Here is a 22024-nt window from a genome sequence, read left to right as displayed (position 1 = left end):
ATCCAAAGCAGCGCTCCTACTCTCCGGGCACCCTGACGTCACTGACGGAGGGACGTCAGGCCGGCGCAACCGAAGACGTGGGAGCGGAGGCCGGCGCAACCGAAGACGTGGGAGCGGAGGCCAGGCACAGTGCAGGTGAAGGCCGGAGGGGGGGGGGGATTTGGGTGAAAGCCGGGGGGGGGGGCGGAGGCCGGGCACAGTGCAGGTGAAGATCGGGGGGGGGGGATGTGTTACGGACAGTTAGGCCAGGTGAAGGCCGGGGGGGGGGGGGCATGCTGAAGGACCCCCCCTGACAGACTCCTATATCCCCTAATGTTATGTCAATGTTCCGGTCGGGTCCTGTGATTGGCTGCTAGTCCTGGCCAATCACAGGACCCAGCGGGAAATGTGAAATGACAGCAGGGGATTTTGGAGTCTGCGGTGCCGGTATATGTTATAAGGAGCCTGGGCTGACATTACAGTGCAGCCGCCCGGGCTCCTCATACTGCCTCCCCGCTACCCTCACTTAATAATGATGGGGACACTGATATACATCCCCCTTGTCTCCCGCCCGCGCCGCTCAGCTCCCGCTGCTACAAGTGTCCTCACTGTAAGGGCATGCTGGGACTTGTAGTCTTGCAACGGTTAGCAGACAGATGGGAGTTGTGTGTCCCTGTAGCGAAGTGAGGGTAGCGGGGAGAAAGTATGTCGGAGCCTGGGCGGCAGTAGCTTTTCCTGCTCCATGTTGGAGCTGGAGTAAATATAGTCAATTTTTACGGCTGTTGCGACATTTTATTGCGCAGCTGCGACTGTCGCAGTTAATAACTACCTGACTAAAGCAAATCCATTTTGAAAAATTTACTACGTAAGCAAGTTTGAATTTTCTTGCTTTTCTTGTTCTTCATGCAAATTGTCGCACGAAAACACACGTAGTCGCAGTTGCGACAATTTTGCGACAATTATAGTAAAGAAAACCTTACTAAACCCCTTGATAAATGTCCCCCTGTATGGCCATCTTCTGGTTTATTAATATATAAATAACCTCTTTACCCCTAGTGGTCTATGAAGCACACACAGGAGTTCAAGGTTTACACCGATGGAAAACATATCTTTTCAAATCATCTGTTGCCATACAGATTTGTAAATTACTTCTATTTAAAAAATCTTAATCCTTCCAGTACATATCAGCTACTGTATGCTACAGAGGAAGTTGTGTAGTTCTTTCCAATCTGACCACAGTGCTCTCTGCTGAAACCTCAGTCCATGTCAGGACAGTTCCTGACATGGAAAGAGGTGGCAGCAGAGAGCACTGTGGTCAGATTGAAAAAAAACTATAAAACTTCCTTTGGAGCATACAGCAGCTGATAAGTACAGGAAGGGATAAGATTTTTTAATAGAAGTAATTTCCAAATTTGTATAACTTTCTGGCACCAGTTGATTTGTTAAAAAAACAAAAACAAAGTACCCCTTTAAGCACACATCATATGTGGTTTGTTGTCCCAGCTACTATCACTGATCAGGGTGATGTCCAGCATCAACCCTTATCAGCTACTAAAAATGTGAGGTAACACAGTGGGCCTGATCAGGGTCCATATCAGCTGAGAAGATGGGTGGAGGTTCCTCACCTAGCTCCATCCCATCCAAATGCGCAGGCAGCCTCAGCAGCCTGTACAAATGGAGCACTGATAACACTAATCAATGATGTGCTATGGCACAGCACATTCAGAGTTTGCAATTGAAAGTCAATCGGTGCCGACAAAAAAAAAGTGTGAAAAAAATGTAAAAAATTAAGTTAATGAATGTGAATGACCCCTTTTTAAAAAAATGAAAACAAAAAACAACATAAACATATGTGGTATCACCTTGTGCGGATAGGACAACTTTAAGCATACTAATTTTCTTACAAAAAACTATAATTTTTTAAAAGTAGGAAAACAAAATATAACCTATATAATTTGGGTATCAATGTAATCAATTTTGCCTCACAAAGAATTTTTTGTTTCGGTCGGTATGAGGGCTCATTTTTTGCGCCGTGATCTGACGTTTTTAGCGGTACAATTTTTGTAGTGATCGGACTTTTTGATCGCTTTTTATTAATTTTTTCATGATATAAAAAGCGACCAAAAATACGTTATTTGGGACTTTGGAATTTTTTTTGCGCGGACGTCATTGACGTGCGGTTTAATTAAATATATATTTTTATAGTTCGGACTATATGTTTATTTTTATTTACACGTTTTTTTTTTATGGGAAAAGGGGGGTGATTTGAACTTTTATTAGGGAAGGGGTTAAATGACCTTTGTTAACTTTTTTTTTTCACATTTTTTTTGCAGTTCTATAGCTCCCATAGGGAGCTATAGCACTGAACACACTGATCTCTTATGCTGATCCCTGCAGAGCCATAGCTCTGCACGGATCAGCGAGATAGGGTCTCGATTGCTCAAGCCTGTAGTTCAGGCTTGGAGCAATCAAAACCCGATCAGACGCCGCAGACACAGGTAAGGAGACCTCAGCCTGCGTTCCAGCTGATCGGAACATGGCAATTTTATAGCGATGTCCCGATCAGCCCGACTGAGCTGCCGGGAAGCGTTTACTTTCAGACACGGCGGTCAACTTTGATCGCCGCGTCTGAAGGGTTAACAGCGCGCGGCACAACGATCGATGCCACGTGCTGTTAGCCCAGGGTCCCGGCTATGATTAGCAGCCGGGACCGACCCGGTGTGATGTGGGGTCACGGCGTGACCCCGTTTTTAACACCGGGAGCGGGCTTAGGACGTACAGGTACGTCCTAAATCCTTAAGGGGTTAAACTAAACATGTTGACCCCCCCCCAAGAAATAATCTGGGTGTAATGGTGAAAGAGGATAAGGAGATAAAAAATTCTCCAGCAAATCTCACCTGTTTAACCCAACAAGAAGTGTGGCACCACCTTATTAACAATAAAACACACAAATCACCAGGCCCAGATGGCATCTATCCCAGAGCTTTGCACAAATTAAGCACCATGCTAGAAAACCCTTATTGCTTTTATTAAAGGGATTCTCCGCTGCCCCAGTGTTTGAAACACTTGAAACGGGCGGCGGGGTCGTGACGTCAATGCAAGTCTTTGGGAGGCGGCGGGACGGTCTACATGCCCACTCCCATAGACTTTCATTGAGGGGGAGTGGTGTGATGTCACGAGGGGCGTGGCCGTGACATCAAAACCTCGCTGCCTGCACCCAGTGTTCTAAGCGAACGCCAGGTCCTGCACAGAGATCACGAGGTTCCCAGCTCCAGGACCCCGTGATCAGACATCTTATACCCTATCCTTTGAAAAGGGGATAAGATGTCTAGGGGCGGAGTACCCCTTTAAAGGTTCTGCAATGACAGGGATTGTTCCACAGGACTGGTGCTTAGAAAATGTGGTGCCAATATTCAAAAGGGGTCAAAAAGGGATCCTGTGAACTACTGGCCTGTAAGTTTAACATTTGTTGTAGTTAAGATTTTTGAGTGGTTTCTGAGAGATGCTACTACTGAGTATCTCAATAAAAAAATTAAAAAACTTCGAACACAACACAAACATGGGTTTATGCTGGATCGGTCCTAGCAGACTAATCTTATCAGATTCTATGAGGAGGTCAGTTATAGACTGGACTGGGGTGAAGCCGTGAATGTTGTATAATCTATATTTTCCGTCACAAAGGTTTGGAAAATCTCCATTTTTATGGCAAATGGGAGGCTCATATTATGCGAGTTTTAAGCTTAGACAATATAAAGTCAGTATAAATATTTACATACAATAACAGAGAGCATTAAAATACAACTATAGAAACATAGGTAGAAGGTCTAAAATAATAAGTTTTAAAAGTGGATTCTGAAGACCAATTTGCCACTTTGAGGAGATCAGCTAGAGAACCTCCAGATTGAAGGACTTTGGTGGGCATAGCACCTCTTGTAGAGTGAGCACCAAAAACAGAGGTATCAATACCCGCCAAATGCATAAGCTGTTTTATCCATCTAGCTAGAGTGGCGGAGGAAACTAGAAGATGAGGTTTGCAATAGGATAAAAGTAATTGAGAAAAAGATCTGAAGGAATACGTCTTTAATTCATAAATTTGAAAGCAACGTACTACACATAACTTAGGATTATGTGGGAAACTTGGATAGAAGACAGAATGTTAATTAGTTTTAGTATGCCTATTAATAGAGAAATGAACTCCCTGAGGAGAAAAGCATCTATGAGAAATGTTGAGAGCTTTTACATCAGAAACTCTTTTAAAAGAGATTAAACATAATAGCATGGTAATCTTAAAATATAATAATTTCAGAGACAAAGAATCATTATCCCCTAGGACATCAATAAAAGAGAGGACTAAATTAACATCCCAGGTAGAAGTATATTTAGAAAAGGGAGTTTTACGGAATCTTATGCCTTTCATCAATCTGCAAACCAAAGGAAGTTTTCCTATTAGAATAGAGTCAACAGGTATAGGATTAGATGAAATGGCGGAATGGCAAACAATGGTCCTATAGGCTTTATCTGAGTCAAAAGAGTCTGAAAGATAATTTAAGATGTGGGACAAAGGGGAAAGAATGGGATCCAAATCCCATTGAGAGCATCAATGTACCCAAAGTTTTCAGGCTGATCTGTATGCAGACCTGGTACCTGGAGACCAGGCATTGGAGAGGATGTCTCTAGTTACTTGAGAAAGGCCTCGGAAAGATGAGGAAGACCCGAGATCAACCATGCTACAAGATATAGGGTTTTCGAAAGAACAAGAGGATGAGGGTTCCTGAAAGGATCGAGAAGTAGAGTAGGGAAGATTGGAAGAATTCAAGGAAAGTCTATCTACATACTCAATGCCTGGGGAAACCAGGGTTGAGTCAACCACCAAGGAGTTATCAGGACAACTGTTGACTTCTGGGATAGAGTGTGAAGAAAGACTCTCGGGAACAGAGAAAATGGAGGAAATGCATAAAGAGTCTCTGATGGCCAAGATTGAAGAAAAGCATCCACCCCTGCTGCCGCCAGATCGGGGCGCCAGCTGAAAAACCGAGGAATTTAATGATTCAATCGGGATGCAAAGAGATCTAGATAAAGAGGTCCCCAGGGATAGTTGATGTCACTGAAGATTGACTGATCTAATTGCCAATTGCTTTTGTCGACCAGATATCTGGAATTCCAATCGGCTATGGAATTCGAAAGACCGGGAAGATATTCCGATTGAAGGGCAATATCTCTGTCCAGACAAAAATGCCAAAACTCTTTTGCAATGTCTGCCAAGAGCTTTGACTTTGTACCGCCTAGACGATTGACATACTGTTCGGCAGGTATGTTTACCTATTGTTAATCCAAAAAGTACCCATCAAAATAAAAATGGTACTGATAAAAAATACGGATCACAAAAAAATACAGCACAAAATATTAGCCCCTATACAACCCCATATATGGGAAACATAAGAAAGTTATAGGGGTCAGAAGATAACATTTTAAAGGGGTACTCCGCTGCTCGGCATTTGGAACAAACAGTTCTGAACGCTGGAGCCGGCGCCGGGAGCTTGAGACATCATAGCCCCGCCCCCTGTGACATCAGGGAGGGGGTGGTGCTATGATGTCACAAGCTCCTTTCCATAGCCACCCTGTATGTATTCCGGTGTCACCGTCAAGTACATCAGTAACTAAAAAATTCTGATAATACAATTTTACAAAAACTATATTGAAAAAAAGTGGGTGAGGCAATGTATTTTCGGTTTTCGGCCACGGACAGCCTAAATTTCGGTTTCGCCCCAAATTTCCCTTTCTGTGCATCTCTAGTATTCACCATAAAACCTAGAAATTCTACTTCCCTCGAGAGGGTCAATACGGATTTTTTGTAGTTTATCAGGAATCAGAGATCTGAGCTTAAGGACAGAGTCCATTGCATGTGATGGCAAATGAGGTATAAGGATTGAGCCATAATAAGGATGCCGTCCGAGACAAACTCCTTGAACTCTCAATAGAGCTACAACTGGTTTCATGAGTTTGGTGAAACACCTTGGAGCTGAGGCTAGGCCAAAGGGTAGGCAAGTGAATTGCCAAAATTGATTTTTCCAACAAAATTGGAGGTAAGGTTGAAAAGTTGGATTATTGGGTACAGTAAGATATGAATCTTTGAGATCTATCTTTATCAACCAGTCTCCTGGAATCAATAGGTTTCCTAAAAGATGAATCCCTTCCATTTTGAAGTGACGGTATCTTACAAAGTTGTTGAGACAACGTAAATTTATTACTGGTCTGTGACCCCCGTCTTTCTTTTTTACTAATAAAAGGTTGCTTAGAAATCATGTAGAAAGACGGCAATGATGGCATGTTTGTTTTGAAGTTCTATTATTGATATTGATCTAGAGTGGAAAATTGGATGGGATGTGGAAGGGAGGTTTGTACAGGAGGAGAAATTATCTCTATTTGGTATCCTGCGACAGTGTTCAGAATCCACGAATCTGATGTAATTGTAGTCCAAACATGGATAAAATGTTGGAGTCTGCCTCCTAGAGGAAGTTGGGAAAAAGGTGTTCGAGTCGCACATACGTGAAGATAGTCGGGAAGATAGACCATCCACGATAGGGGAAGAACGGACTGGGATTGAAGGATCCAGTTGGTTGATTGGGTTTGGGTGTAGGGGGGCCTCTAAAGTATTGGCGGTCATGGTAATCACGGCCGAGAGAACAACCTTTCCCGGCCCTGGTGAAAACTCAACTCCTAAAAACCTTTCTAAGATTAATCTGGGCTTTATCAAGACATGAAAACAAACTCACATATTTGTTGATTTCCTTAATGAAAGATTCACCAAAAAGGAAATTCTCAGACGGGGAACAAAGTTCAAAGAAAGCTCGGTAAGTAAGTTGCGGTTCAATGCACATTAAAACGGAACTTCTCTGTTCTGAACACAAGGCGGCATTCGTGTTTCCAAAGAAACATATCGCCCTCTGTATCCAACCATGAAGCACCTGAACGTCAATGGATTTATTAGAGCATCTTCGGATAGATCAAATATTTTTTGTGAGTGGCCCTAACAAATCCATGGGTTTGTCCTGACAGGGCTTAAATTATGTATCAACTCCCTTTTTTGGGTTCTTTCCCGATTTCATGAGATATTTGATCAGCATAGGATCAATATCGAGGGTCAATGTGGTAGATTCAGGTAGCGTAGGCCTTGGGCATTCAGCCCGTGATTTGTTACAGGCTATTTTGTCTAGGGGCTTTTTTAGCCAGAGTTTTAAATATTGTGCCACATTTTGAAGATGCATCCACTCGCCGGACCTAGGATGCCTAAGGTTCAAATAGTGGTTCTCCAGTAGAATCCAGAATCTGATCAGAAGGGTTGGCATGAATAGACATACGGTCACCCTGATCATCAGAAACCTCATACTCCGAATTATTGTCGGGATCTGAATGAGCATAAGAATCAGATGAAGATTCCTCAGAGGACAGAACAAAAGAGTCAGGTTTATTCCTGACAGAGGCTTTAGACACCTTTTTAGAAGATACTTCCCCATGGGTGGGGGTCAAATGATGTGTAGATTTTACACCATGAATATTACTGCTTTTATCATGTGAGCTATCAATGACTTTATGTACTTGACCCGATTTTTAACTCTTAGAAGAGGGAGGGTCGTCCTGACAGTAATACTTATTTTTGGCTACCTTCCTAAACTTTTTAGCTTCTTTAGGCAAATGGGAAGAGGAATCCTTAGCTGACCAGTAGCGATCAGATGGAGAGGATGGACCCACATTATAGGATTTATGAGGGATCGCTCTGGATATAGCCATCGCTACAGATTGAGCGATCGAGTCCTGCATAGAGGAAATCACATTAGACACAGATGAATGGACAGATTTGTTAACAGAGTCATTAACAATTGCATGGATATGATCCTCAGTGAGGAAAGTAACGTCTTTAATGGCAGCTGAAATTTCTCCTTCATCAGAAGCCATGTTCAAGATAATGTATATAGGAGTAATAAATAAATATATATATATATATATATATATATATATATATATATATATATATCTCAATTAAATAAATAATTAAATAATTAATGAAGGATTAAAAGAGCCCAGAAGGAATTCAGTATTCATAAATATATAATAAATATGGAATTAAATATGAGTATATATTAAAATATATATTTCATAAAAATATGTAGAGAAATTGCAGATATACGATGTATATAGGAGCGAGTAGGGAGGTTAGACCGCTTGACTGCGGAGCCCTGACTGAGGAGAAAGCGCACCGAGACAGCAGTGGACAACCAACTGCACTGGAAATTGAGCAAGACGCGAGATTACATGGCTGATGAAAGCAGAGACAATATGGAGCCGGGGAAACGGATGAGAAGGGAAAAATAAGTGTGTCGCCCTAAGTATCGGTACGAGGAGGAGGAAGACAAGCTTGAAGGAATCCAGAACATAAGAAAATAAGAAGGTATGAAAGAAATATATGAAGATAGAGGATAATTATTGAGGAGAAATAACGGAAGCAATAATAAAGGGGAAAAAATTATTATATATATATATATATATATATATAAATCAGAAGGAGAAGTCAATAATATATATAGGCAATTAATATTAAAACATGCTAAAGGAGAATGGCATATGTATATATATATATATATATATATATATATATATATATATATATAGATAGATAGATAGATAGATATGAATGAAAATATCAAGGTAAATAAATAATTAAGTATAGATGAAAAGGACGATAACAAATGATAATAAATATCAATAATAATTAAAGAAATAGAATAGAAATATGAAAACATATGTAATTAAATAAAATGACCAATAATATGACCAAGGAAAATAAATAGTACTTATCTGCTGTGCGAGCAGCAAAGAAAGAGGATTTACAGTTAGGACTTAGGGTTTACATGCCCTATACTCTATCCTGATTGGACACTTGTAGTTACTATGTTTGGTTGCGCTAAAGTTTCTTTCACTGTATTTACTTGTTAACCCTTTGCTGCTGTGAGCCAGTACAAGAAAGATTATTGTATAATATGAGTCTCCTGTTTGCCATAAAATTGGACTTTTCTAAGGCATTTGATACTGTGGCGCCTAAAAGGATAATACATAAAATGAGGAAACTGGGACTAAGGGAGGATATATATAAAAATGGGTTAGCCACTGGCCCAGTGATAGGAAGCAGAAGGTGGGGATCAATTGTATATTTTATGGTAAAATTAATGCTTTCATTACAAAGTGCAATTGGTCATAAAAAAAATGTTAAAAAAAAAAAAAAACAAGCCCGTATAGGGCTCTTCTGATGGAAAAAAAAACTGTTATAGCTGTTAGAAAATAAGGAGGTAAAAAATGAAAATGCAAACAATTTTATATACTGGTTCAAAAATAATAGTGTTCAGTAGTTTGCAGTGTGTGTTTTTATGTTATGTTTTATATCTATTATATTCATCCACAATAAAGAACGGGATCTTAAGAAGTGCCGCCTTTGGTGACATTTCTACTGCGTTTGGTAAAAATGAAGCTGGACCAGCCAATACATTTATGGACTAATTTTTGTATATATTGTGCAGATATATGTTATTTGTATTATTGTTATGCTATTGTTTATTGTTATTATTGTAATGGTTTCTATTTTAAAATAAAAGAATTACAGGCAATAACTTAGAATCAGTACAAGATACATAATATATACACACACAGAAACTCCCCCAGCAGAACAGTAAGTGCAGCTCAGGAATATAAGACATGCTTTAAATCATGTTCAGTACAGGATAAGTAATGTAATGTATGTACACAGTGACTCCACCAGCAGAATAGTGAGTGTAGTTTAAATAAAGTCATGGTGCAGGCTCAGAGAAAGCCATGGCGCCATGCTTTACAGTGGGGATAAAAAGTTTGGGCACCCCAGGTAAAAATTTGTATTAAAGGGGTACTCCGGCGCTGAGACATCTTATCCCCTATCCAAAGGATAGGGGATAAGATGCCAGATGGCGGGGGTCCCGCCGCTGGGGACCCCCGTGATCTTCCACACCACACCCCATTAGAATCAGCCCCCGGAGCGTGCTCCCGGAGCGGAGCTGTCATGCCCCCTCCCATAGGCTTTCATTGAGGGGGCGGAGCGTGACGTCACACGGGGGCAGAGCCGTGACGTCACCATGCGCCGTTCCTGTGATCGCCAGCAATCAGACCCGGAGCGAGCACGCTCCGGGGGCTGATTCTAACGGGGTGCGGTGTGGAAGATCACGGGGGTCCCCAGCGGCAGGACCCCCGCGATCAGGCATCTTATACCCCATCCTTTGGATAGGGGATAAGATGTCTTAGCGCCGGAGTACCCCTTTAATGTGCATAAAGAAGCCAAGGAAAGATGGAAAAAATCTCCAAAAGGCATCAAATTACAGATTAGACATTCTTATAATATGTCAACAAAAGTTAGATTTTATTTCCATCATTTACACTTTCAAAGTAACAGAAAACAAAAAAATTTTAATATCTTGTACTGCCCCCTTTGGCAAGTATCACAGCTTGTAAACGCTTTTTGTAGCCAGCCAAGAGTCTTTCAATTCTTGTTTGAGGTATCTTTGCCCATTCTTCCTTACAAAAGTTTTCTGGTCTGTCTGTCACGCACTGTTCTTTTAAGGTCTATCAATAGATTTTCAATTGTGTTGAGGTCACTAGATTGTGAAGGCCATGGCAAAACCTTCAGTTTACGCCTCTTGATGTAATCGCCCATGGATTTCGAGGTGTGTTTAGGATCATTATCCATTTGTAGAAGCCATCCTCTCTTTAACTTCAGCTTTTTCACAGATGGCATCAAGTTAGCATCCAAAATTTGCTGAAATGTTATTGAATTCATTTTTCCTTCTACTCATGAGATGTTCCCTGTGCCACTGGCTGCAATACAACCTCAAAGCATGATTGATTCACCCCCATGCTTAACAGTTGGACAGAGGTTCTTTTCATTAAATTCTGTTCCCCTTCTCCAAATGTACCTTTCCGGCTAAAAATTTCAATTTTAACCTCATCGGTCCACAGAACTTGTTTCCAAAATGCATCAGGCTTGTCTATATGTTCATTTACAAAGTTCAAATGCTGATTTTTATGGTGAGGATGTAGAAGAGGTTTTCTTCTGATGACTCTTCCATGAAGACCATATTTGCACAAGTATCTCTTTATAGTGGAATAGTGTACCACAACTCCAGTGTCTGCCAGATCTTTCTGGAGGGATTGTGCAGTCAAACGTGGGTTTTGAATAGTTTTTCTCACAATCCTGCAAGCTGTTCTGTCTGATATTTTTCTTGGTCTTTCAGATGTTGCTTTAACTTCCACTGTTCCTGATGACTGCCATTTCTTAATTACATTCCAAACAGAGGATATTGACATCTGAAAACATTTTGCTATCTTCTTATAGCCTTCTCCAGCTTTGTGAGCGTCAACTATTTTCAGTTTTAGATTTCTAGACAACTGCTTAGAAGAGCCCATGGTGCTGATTGTTGGGGCAAGCTCAGATGAGTCTGGGCATTTAATACCTTTGAGATTAACATCATCTGGTCTTCCCAGATGATGATTGAGAACAATCCATGACACCGGCAGGTCTCAGCTTTGCAAAGGGGGCAGTGCATGCTATAGATTATGCAGGGTGCCCAAACTTTTGCAGACGCCATTTTTTTGTTTTCTGTTATTTTGAAAGTGTAAATGATGGAAAAAAAATCTAACTTTTGTTGACATATTATAAGAATGTCTAATCTGTAATTTGATGCCTTTTGGAGATTTTTCCATCTTTCCTTGGTTTCTTTATGCACATTAATACAAATTTTTACCTGAGGTGCCCAAGCTTTTGATCCCCACTGTACACTGGTGCAGGTTTTGCCTAATTGAACCTGTAATGTGTAGGTCAATGTCGACTTGATTTTTATGTGCATTAATTTTTTTGTGTGGTCTATATAATGAAGGTCCTCAGTGACCAGGGCTTTAAATACTTGACAAGTATACAAACTACTTAGTCTGAGTTGAATGTTGATGGCAATGCTTGTTCTTGTCATCAGCTCCTTAATGCCTCTGACATATTGGAGGAGATGGATAAAGAAACAGTGCAAGCAACACTAAGGAATTTTCCACACCTGGTGAGACTTTCATTCCTGCAGAATATGGTATATTTATTTATTGTAGGACTGACTCTAACATTGACGCTGTGTTATTGCAGGGTATCACCACCCACATGATCCCCTCATTACTTGATGAATATTTCGGGGACACAGATGACCCTGCAGAGCTCAGAAACAGATTCCTGGATCTCTTTGGGGATGTCTCTATGGTTATCCCATCTCTTAGAGCAGCGAGATATCACCGAGGTGCAATAAATGCTTTTGAATATTAATGTATTATCTTTTATAGTTTCTTAAAGATCAGAATCGCTCTGCACATGGAAAAATGAGGAATATACGTGACAGAACTGTACCCTTAATGTGGAAATGTCAGTGTTGGTAACTGGATGAAGAAGATTTATCAATGTCTTAAAAAGGCTGATGGGGTGTTTAATGTTAAATAATGGAGATTCTGAAGTTATCCTGCCCTGATGGATGGATTTTGATAGCTTGGATTGGATAGTTCACATGACCTTTCTCCACAGATTCAGGATATTCCGTCTTCTTCTATGAGTTCCAGCACCGCCCGTCAATATTGAAGGATTTAAGACCTGATTTTGTGAAATCTGACCATGCAGATGAGCTGATGTTTGTGTTTGGAGGACCATTTCTAAGTGATGGCACATTCTTCTCCTTGGGTAAATGAATGGCATCAATGTTAGCTGTAATGGTTAAAGAACTAGTTGGCTTTATAGACTCATGTTAGTATGCAAAATAGCTTTCTTCCAGATGCAAAAAGAGCCTGCATTTGAGTGCTACCTCCATACACTAGTTTGTCAGTCTCTTAAAGCAGACACATTACCACCTCAGGCAAATTACCCAACATAAGACCTGCTGGTTCTCCAAGTCTGAGCATAACTGATGGTATGGGCATTCACAAACCCTACCAGCTGTTTATTGTTAGGTGGAAAGACAGGATCAGCCATGTTGGATTTTTTGCCCACTTCTGGCAACATTACCTTATGTAATATAAAGCAGTAAACCCAGAACAGACTGCTATGATTAATAGAAATTTGTTTTATTTAAAAGGTGATGTTTCCAATGAAGAGAAAGCCCTCAGTAAAACAGTCATGAAATACTGGGCCAACTTTGCCCGCAATGGGTAAGACATCATTATAGCATCTTAAACATCTCTGTACATATATGGGCCTGGAACTGAAGCTGCCAGATTTCAAGGTATTTATACAGCCGTAGTTTCAAACTATGAGACACAGCGAACTGGCTGATAGGGTGCATTGGCACAAAGCAGGTACTTTAAAGCAAAAACTCCACTGATAATGCCAGCGAAGGATTATTTGTGCAGCTCCTTTGGTTAGAATTGGTAAAGGACCTGGAATGATATTCTATTCATGACATAAGTGCCACGGTTCCTGCATCCAGGGAGCAGTTCACATGAGACCTGGAGACTGCAGAAGAGTTGCAGAAAAGGCAAAAACTCTTCTGACTGTCTCCTTGTTATCTCCAGCCTCAGTCTTGTCTCTGTCTCAGTCTCGAGGAAAATGGTGGGGTATATGTTCCTGCTAATGGGGGCGAGAACCGGTAAGAGAGGATGAATGTAGCTACTATAAGAAAAGGTTGTTGGGAGGTCAATGCTGCTATGAGCGGGAAAGGAGTAGAAAGGGAATACCACTGCTCGCAGTGTGTGTGTGTGCTTGCAGTGTGTGTGTGTGTGTGTGTGCTTGCAGTGTGTGTGTGTGTGTGTGCTTGCAGTGTGTGTGTGTGTGTGCTCGCAGTGTGTGTGTGTGCTCGCAGAGTGTGTGTGCTCGCAGTGTGTGTGTGTGCTCGCAGTGTGTGTGTGTGCTCGCAGTGTGTGTGTGCTCGCAGTATGTGTGTGTGTGTGTGCTCGCAGTGTGTGTGTGCTCGCAGTGTGTGTGTGTGCTCGCAGTGTGTGTGTGTGCTCGCAGTGTGTGTGTGTATGTGCTCGCAGTGTGTGTGTGTGCTCGCAGTGTGTGTGTGCTCGCAGTGTGTGTGTGTGCTCGCAGTGTGTGTGTGCTCGCAGTATGTGTGTGTGTGTGTGTGCTCGCAGTGTGTGTGTGCTCGCAGTGTCTGTGTGTGCTCGCAGTGTGTGTGTGCTCGCAGTGTGTGTGTGTGCTCGCAGTGTGTGTGTGTGCTCGCAGTGTGTGTGTGTGCTCGCAGTGTGTGTATGTGCTCGCAGTGTGTGTGTGTGCTCGCAGTGTGTGTGTGTGCTCGCAGTGTGTGTGTGCTCACAGTGTGTGTGTGCTCGCAGTGTGTGTGTGCTCGCAGTGTGTGTGTGCTCGCAGTGTGTGTGTGTGCTCGCAGTGTGTGTGTGCTCGCAGTGTGTGTGTGTGCTCGCAGTGTGTGTGTGTGCTCGCAGTGTGTGTATGTGCTCGCAGTGTGTGTGTGCTCGCAGTGTGTGTGTGTGCTCGCAGTGTGTGTGTGTGTAGAAAATGGTGTCACCCCATACAACCCTCCAAAGTAATTTTATAGCCTGTTGTGAAGGACACCAGTAGGGTAGCCCATTGCAGAAAATTATTTTCAGTATAGTAATCAAAAATGCCAATTGCCAGGTAAAGTGCTAAAGATGTTTTTACCAAAGCTACAGCCCCCAATATGACCTTAGCAGTTGTGAGGTTATGCTGGGAGTTGTAGTTTTACCCATCATAACTGCAGAACTCACAAATGACTACAGCTCTGTTGGTACAAAGTAAGGCAGAATACCAGGCAGATATCAGTGACTACAGGTGATCTCTTCTTTATAGTCTTTCCTTACCTAATTCAGCTGGTACATACCACCAAGACTTGCTCCAGCTAAATCTTTACTCTGCAGAACGTGACGCCCAGACATAACATTGTCAGTGAATTCTGATCCTCTTTCTTACTTTGTCAGTGAATTCTAATCCTCTACATGAAAACGATAATTAATATAATCCTGCCAGACACCGTATCCTCTGTATATAACCCTGCTAAACACTGTATTCTGTGAATATAATACTGCCACACACTGTACCCTCTGAATAAGTACCCTGCCACACTGTAGCCTCTGAATATAAATAATACTGCCACAAAATGCGCTCTCTGAATATAAACCTGCCACACAATGCACTCTCTGAATATAATACTACCACATACTGTACCCTAGGAATATAATACTACCACACACTGTACCCTCTGAATATAATACTACCACACACTGTACCCTCTGAATATAATACTACCACACAATATACCCTCAGAATATATTACTACAACACGCTGCACTCTCTGAATATAAACCTGCCACACACTGTTCCCTCTGAATATAATAGTCACACACTGTATGCTCAGAATATAAACCTGCCCCACACTGTACCCTCCTATTATAATACTACCACTCTGTAATCACTGAATATAATACTACCACACACCGGGCCTCTGAATATAATACTGCCACACACTGCACCTCTGAATATAACCTTGCCATACAGTGCACACCCTGAATACAATTCCTCAACATATTGTCCCGCATAAAAACTGTACCACCCCAGAAATTCCTTATAGTATAGACCTGTGTTTCCCAACCCCTTTTCGCAGGGCTCTACGACCGAAGTTGACGAGCAAAAAAAAAAAAAGTGGGAAAAGCGTCGCAGGGTGGGGGTGCTGCTAAACTCGAATGACATCTTCTCTAATCAGCGTCATTCCCTTTTCTTCTCCATCTGGTCTGGGCCATCATGACAATTTCTTCCAGACACAATTCTTCACCATTAAACCTGCAAAACAAGCCTATTAGGCTCTGCACTTTTTTTTACATAGTTGACAGAGGGCCGTAGGAGTGTACATGGGTGACAGAGGCGTGTAGAAGAGTGTACATGGGTGGCAGAGGGGTGTAGGAGAGTCGAAGAATGTACATGGGTGACAGGGGGCAGAGGGGTGTTGGGGGTGGACAGGAGTGTACATGGGTGACAGGAGTGTAGAGGGGGACAGGAGTGTAGAGGGGTGTACATTGGTGGCAGAGGGGTGTACATGGGTGACAGTGGGGTGTAGAAGAGTGTGCATGGGTAGCAGAGGGGTGTACATGGGTGACAGAGGGGTGTAGAAGAGTGTGCATGGGTGACATAGGGGTGTAGAGGAGTGTACATGGGTGCCAGAGGGGTGTAGAGGAGTGTACATGGGTGACAGAGGAGTGTAGAGGAGTGTACATGGGTGGCAGAGGAGTGTAGAGGAGTGTACATGGGTGGCAGAGGGGTGTAGAGAAGTGTACATGGGTGACAGGGGTGCAGAGGAGTGTACATGGGTGACAGATGGGTGTAAAAGAGTGTACATGGGTGTAGAGGGGTGTAGGGGGTGACAGAGGGTGTACATTGGTGACAGAGGGGTGTAGAAGAGTGTACATTGGTGACAGTGGGGTGTACATTGCTGACAGAGGGGTATACATGGGTGACAGGGGGGTGTAGAGGAGTGTACATGGGTGGCAAAGGGGTGAACATGGGTGACAGGGGGTGTACATGGGTGACAGGGGTGTACATGAGAGACAGAGTGGTGTACATGGGTGACAGAGGGGTGTAGAAGAATGTACATGGGTGAGAGGCGTTGGGGGTGACAGGGGTGGACAGGAGTGACAAGGTGGTAACAGGGCAGGACAAAGGGACAGAGGGGTGAACATTGGTGACAAGGATGGGGTCAGAGGGCTGGACAATGGGGGGTGAACATGGGTGACACAGGGATGGACAGGGATGACAGGGGGGTGGATAGGGGGATGGCCAAGGTGGACATGGATGACAGAGGTGGACATGGATGACATGGGTGAGAGGGGGGGTGGACAGGGTTAAGAAGGGTAACAGAGGGGTGGAAAGGGTACAGTACCTTAAGCAAGCCATTTTTCTTCACTACATCAGCACAGGAATCCGGCGCAGCTTCCTTGTTCCTCCCCGCTCCGGCAGGGAACTGCGCCGCTGGGGGGGAGGGGGAAACTGGGGCATGGGTCACTACACCGGCATGGTAATCCGGCAGAGCAATGCCAGGGCACTTACCCACTGGGCCGCAGGGGGATGCTGTGTGCACATGTACAGCAAAGCGCACACATACTTCCCTTCCCCCCTGTGGCGCCATGAGTCACAGGCACGCAAGCCGGGGCGGGAAATGTAAAAAAAAAAAAATTTGATGGCAAAATCCCGCGGCACCGCGGGCAGTGTTGAATGGCACCCTGTGCCTCTCACATATAATAATAATGCCTCCTGCCCTGTGCCCCCTACATATAAAATATAACAATGCCCAGTGATGTCACAGTACAGGGATAATACACAGTGATGTCACAGAACAGGGATAATACACAGTGATGTCACAGTAAAGGGATAATACACAGTGATGTCACAGTACAATGATTATACACAAAGCAATGTTATAGTACAGGGATAATACACACACACAGCAATATCACAGTACAGGGATAACACACACACAGCAATGTCACAGTACAGGGATAATACACAGTGATGTCACAGTACAGGGATAATACACAGTGATGTCACAGTACAGGGATAATACACAGTGATGTCACAGAACAGGGATAATACACAGTGATGTCACAGTAAAGGGATAATACACAGTGATGTCACAGTACAATGATTATACACAAAGCAATGTCATAGTACAGGGATAATACACACACACAGCAATATCACAGTACAGGGATAACACACACACAGCAATGTCACAGTACAGGGATAATACACAGTGATGTCACAGTACAGGGATAATACACAGTGATGTCACAGTACAGGGATAATACACACAGTGATGTCACAGTACAGGGATAATATACACAGTGATGTTACAGTACAGGGATAATACACAGTGATGCCACAGTACAGGGATAATACACAATGATGTCATCATACAGGGATAATACACAGTGATGTCACAGTACAGGGATAATACACAGTGATGTCACAGTACAGGGATAATACACAGTGATGTCACAGTACAGGGATAATACACAGTGATGCCACAGTACAGGGATAATACACAATGATGTCATCGTACAGGGATAATACATAGTGATGTCACAGTACAGGGATAATACACAGCCTTATGCCTACCCCTACCTTCTATGAAGGACAGCCTTATGTATATCCCTATTTTATAGGAAGGATAGCCTTATGTATATCCCTATCTTATAGGAAGGATAGCCTTATGTATATCCCTATCTTATAGGAAGGATAACCTTATGTATATCCCTATCTTATAGGAAGGATAACCTTATGTATATCTCTATCTTATAGGAAGGATAGCCTTATGTATATCCCTATCTTATAGGAAGGATAGCAGGAGGCCAAGATCGTTCAGTGTATGGCAGTGTTTCCCGAATAGGGTGCATACAGATAATAGCAAATCTACAGCTCCCAGCATGTCGGGAGAGCCTTTGGCTGTCTGGGCATGCTGGTAGCTGTAGTTTTGCAACAGCTGGATGCACACTGCTTGGGAAACCCTGCTATATGGAGACAGTGAATGGTGGTTGGAGCGACATCATTGTGGGATTGCTTCCCACCTGGTGGTGTCCCCCCATTTGCTGGTGTCACGCGGTCCTCAGCTCCCTATTAACACTACTGAGAGGTTGACCAGTGAAGGTGAAAATGAATCCCCAATTGGACAACTTCTGATCTGGAAAGAGAAAGGTGCATCAAACAAAAAGAAGTTATTCTTGAGTAGGAAGAAAGTACCATCCAAAATGTTTTATTGTAAATCTACACTGCAATGATCATATTTCTGCATATGACTGAATGCTTGTAGCTGTCATGAGGAATAGATATACAGTGACCTCCCCCCGACCTACGATGGCCCCGACATACGACAATTTCAACATGCGATGGCCTCTCAGAGGCCATCGCATGTTGAAGGCAGCATCAACATACGATGCTTTTGTATGTCGGGGCCATCGCATAAACAGCTATCCGGCAGCGCAGACTGCTTCAGCTGCCACCGGATAGCCGTTTACGGGGCCCTGTGTGGTCCGCTGACGATCACTTACCTGTCCTCGGGGCTCCGGCGAGTCCTCTTCGGGATCCCTGCATCGTCGGCGCTCTCCATCGTCGTCATCACGTCGCTGCGCACGCCGTCCCGTCATCCAATATGAGCGGCGTGTTTAGTGACGTGATGGCGGCGACTGAGAGCGAGGATGCCGGGGAAGCAGAGGCCTTGCCTGAGCGTCGGGGACACCCCGCGGACGCGGCGACAGCAATGGAAGGCGACATCCAGGACAGCGGTGACGAGCAGTGACGGTCCGGAGCGGCGGGAACACATGAGTATAACCTCCAATACCAGTGGTCTTCAACCTGCGGACCTCCAGATGTTGCAAAACTACAACTCCCAGCATGCCCAGACAGCCGTTGGCTGTCCGGGCATGCTGGGTGTTGTAGTTTTGCAACATCTGGAGGTCCGCAGGTTGTAGACCACTGTCCTATACTTTACATTGCACGGATCCCTCAACATACGATGGTTTCAACTGTATTAGAATAGCTATTGAAAGTCCTCTTGCCATGTCATGAACTAAAATGAAATCAGAAATTCCTGATGTGTCTGTTATCCAGCCTAAGAAGGTACTTTGTACTGCACTGTTGTATTCAGAACTAATGGGTAGGCAGTTTGTGCTGCACTGTGGTATTTAGTGCTGTTGGTAAGGTATTTTTTGCTTTGTGATGTTTGTTTTGTGCTACTGAAGACACCTTTTTTGCTGCACTATAGTTTTCTGTACAGGTATTTTGTACTGCACTGTGGTATTTGGGGGGGGGGGGGGAGCTTAGTGGTATTTGTGACTGGTGTTTGTCAGTAGTATTTTTACTCTGGTGAGACTCCAGTAGGAAAAGGTTGAGAATCCATGTCTTGTGTGAGAAGGCCAGGACCAAATATCTATAATTGGACACTAGCCAGGGACTCAAAATATCCTACATTATTTGAGCCTCACATCCTCATAAGATTTACATCCCTATAATGCTTATGTTTTTTGGTTTTGTTGTTTGCAGGGATCCCAATGGGCCAGGTCTGGTTCACTGGCCACATTTTGACCATGAAGAAAGTTACTTGAAAATTAATGTAAAACCTCAATCAGCTAAAAATCTGAGGGAAGGAAAAGCTCTGTTCTGGACCAAAGTACTTTCAGATAAAATCCAAAAGAGACTAAGGGAAAAGAGGCACCACACAGAGCTATAGATGTCACCAATGATTTCAAAAAAGAAAAAAAAAAAAGATTACAGAGAAGATCCACATGAAGATTGTATTTGCAATAGTGCAGTCACTGCCCACCATGGGCTTCACCAATTTATGATTGTTGCAACACAAAACACACATACCGGCCCCCTGTGCCCAATGACATATTATTAAAAGAAATACAAGTACACAAATTCTCTTTTAAATTGAAGACAATCAAAGCTTTATTGAGGGAAATATATATAGCAGTGTTAGCCAGAAAAATCCATGCAGTTGTGAACACTTTTTTTTTTTTATCAAAATGACTAAAGTATTTTAGGAGAGCTACCTTTATTGGCAAATCAAAAAAATTATATTTGTGAGCAGGGCTGGTTCTGCGTATAGGCAAAATAGGCAGCGGCCTAGAGCGCCCTCTTAATGGGGGGGGGGGGGGGGACTGCTCTGCCTACTGCAATCCAGCATCCAAAATGCCTGCCCATCCAAAGCACCTGCCCATCAAGCAAAACCCCACCTTGCTACCCCCACCCGTACTATATAATCACCATTTTTCAGCCTGCTTGCTTAGAGGCAGACAGGGGCGATCACTAAGGTCAGGTCTGTCCAACATCCTGACATCACGTGCACCTCCATACATCGGGGGGAGCCAATGGGCGGGGTCAAGGAGTGGCAAAATTAGCTTTCACCTAGGGTGGCAAAAATTCTTGCACCAGGCCTGTTTGTGAGCTTTTGAAGAACAAAGACTCCTACAAAATGTATAAATTGCCAAAGAAAAAAAATCTGTGTACATAGCTTGTATATATCTTTTATTTCTAATTAGCCAATAAAGGTATCACTCCTAAAATATTTTGGTCCTTTGTGACACCAAAGTATTTGCCACCACATTACCTCAAAAAACACTGGTAAACCTTTTTCCATATAAAACTGAATCTTGAATCACCGGGTACAGCCAAGCATGCATTGCAGGCTCAGCTATGTCCTCCCCTGGTACTGCCTGTACTCTGTAGCAGCCAGTAGGACTTTTTGTTCTAGACAATTCCGTGCAGTGTCTGCCCTAACTCACATAGAATCATAAATGTTCTGTTCAGCTGAGCTGACTGCATCCCCAGGGCTCATCACCTAGGCCCCTTGGAGAGGCGTCCCTAGGTGTGAATACTACCTCTCCTCGATTGATCATCCCTGTTTAAGTCTATACTTCTGCCAAGTCTTCATTCTTCGTTTCAGCATTTTTGGACTCAGGTTCCGCTGGCAACTTCATTGTTGCTTCCTTGGTCCATAAACATCAGCTTCCTGTGACTCAGCTTGCTAAGCCCTTGTATATTTCTTCTGTTAATGGACAAAATCTGGACTGTAAGGTGCTATTCCGCACAGAGCCTCTCGTCATGCAAGTAGGAGTCTTACACAAGGAAAAAAATTAGTTCTATGTGCTACCACATTGTTCTTCGGAACTTCTTGGCTTCCATCGCTTTGGATATAAAAGCATATAAAAAAATAAAAATGAAAACTGTATCTGCTGCAAAGAAATCACTGTGGCCAGAATACAATATCTTATAAAAAAAAACTGGCAAAATTTTTAACATCAAAACCAGATTAACATGCCAATCAGACTACGTTGTTTATGTACTACAATGTATAGGTTCCCTTCAATATGTCGGACGTACTACACAGGCTCTACATAATAGATTAAACCAACATCGTCATAATATCCGGAATAAAATTCAATTGCTTGGAGCCTTTAGACACTGCGCCCAATTCCACCCTGACATTGA

The 22024-nt window shown here is 43.0% G+C and overlaps 1 protein-coding gene across 1 annotated transcript in view; it reads left to right on the top strand.

Annotated features, from left to right (window-relative positions):
• LOC130277467 (carboxylesterase 5A-like) overlaps nt 1–20599 on the top strand; it is a 47742-nt gene extending 27143 nt beyond the window's left edge. Inside the window, exons 9-13 of the mRNA XM_056528140.1 lie at nt 12021–12098; nt 12179–12326; nt 12605–12757; nt 13149–13221; nt 20075–20599. Coding sequence (XP_056384115.1) covers nt 12021–12098; nt 12179–12326; nt 12605–12757; nt 13149–13221; nt 20075–20261 — 639 coding nt within the window. The 3' untranslated portion in view covers nt 20262–20599. The remainder of the gene's footprint in view (nt 1–12020; nt 12099–12178; nt 12327–12604; nt 12758–13148; nt 13222–20074) is intronic.
• The last annotated feature ends 1425 nt before the right edge of the window (nt 20600–22024 follow it).

This window comes from Hyla sarda, chromosome 6, assembly GCF_029499605.1.
Source record: "Hyla sarda isolate aHylSar1 chromosome 6, aHylSar1.hap1, whole genome shotgun sequence".
Taxonomy (NCBI): Eukaryota; Metazoa; Chordata; class Amphibia; order Anura; family Hylidae; genus Hyla; species Hyla sarda.
The sequence above is the reverse complement of the archived record's forward strand: the minus strand, read 5'-3'. Positions and strand labels throughout refer to the sequence as shown.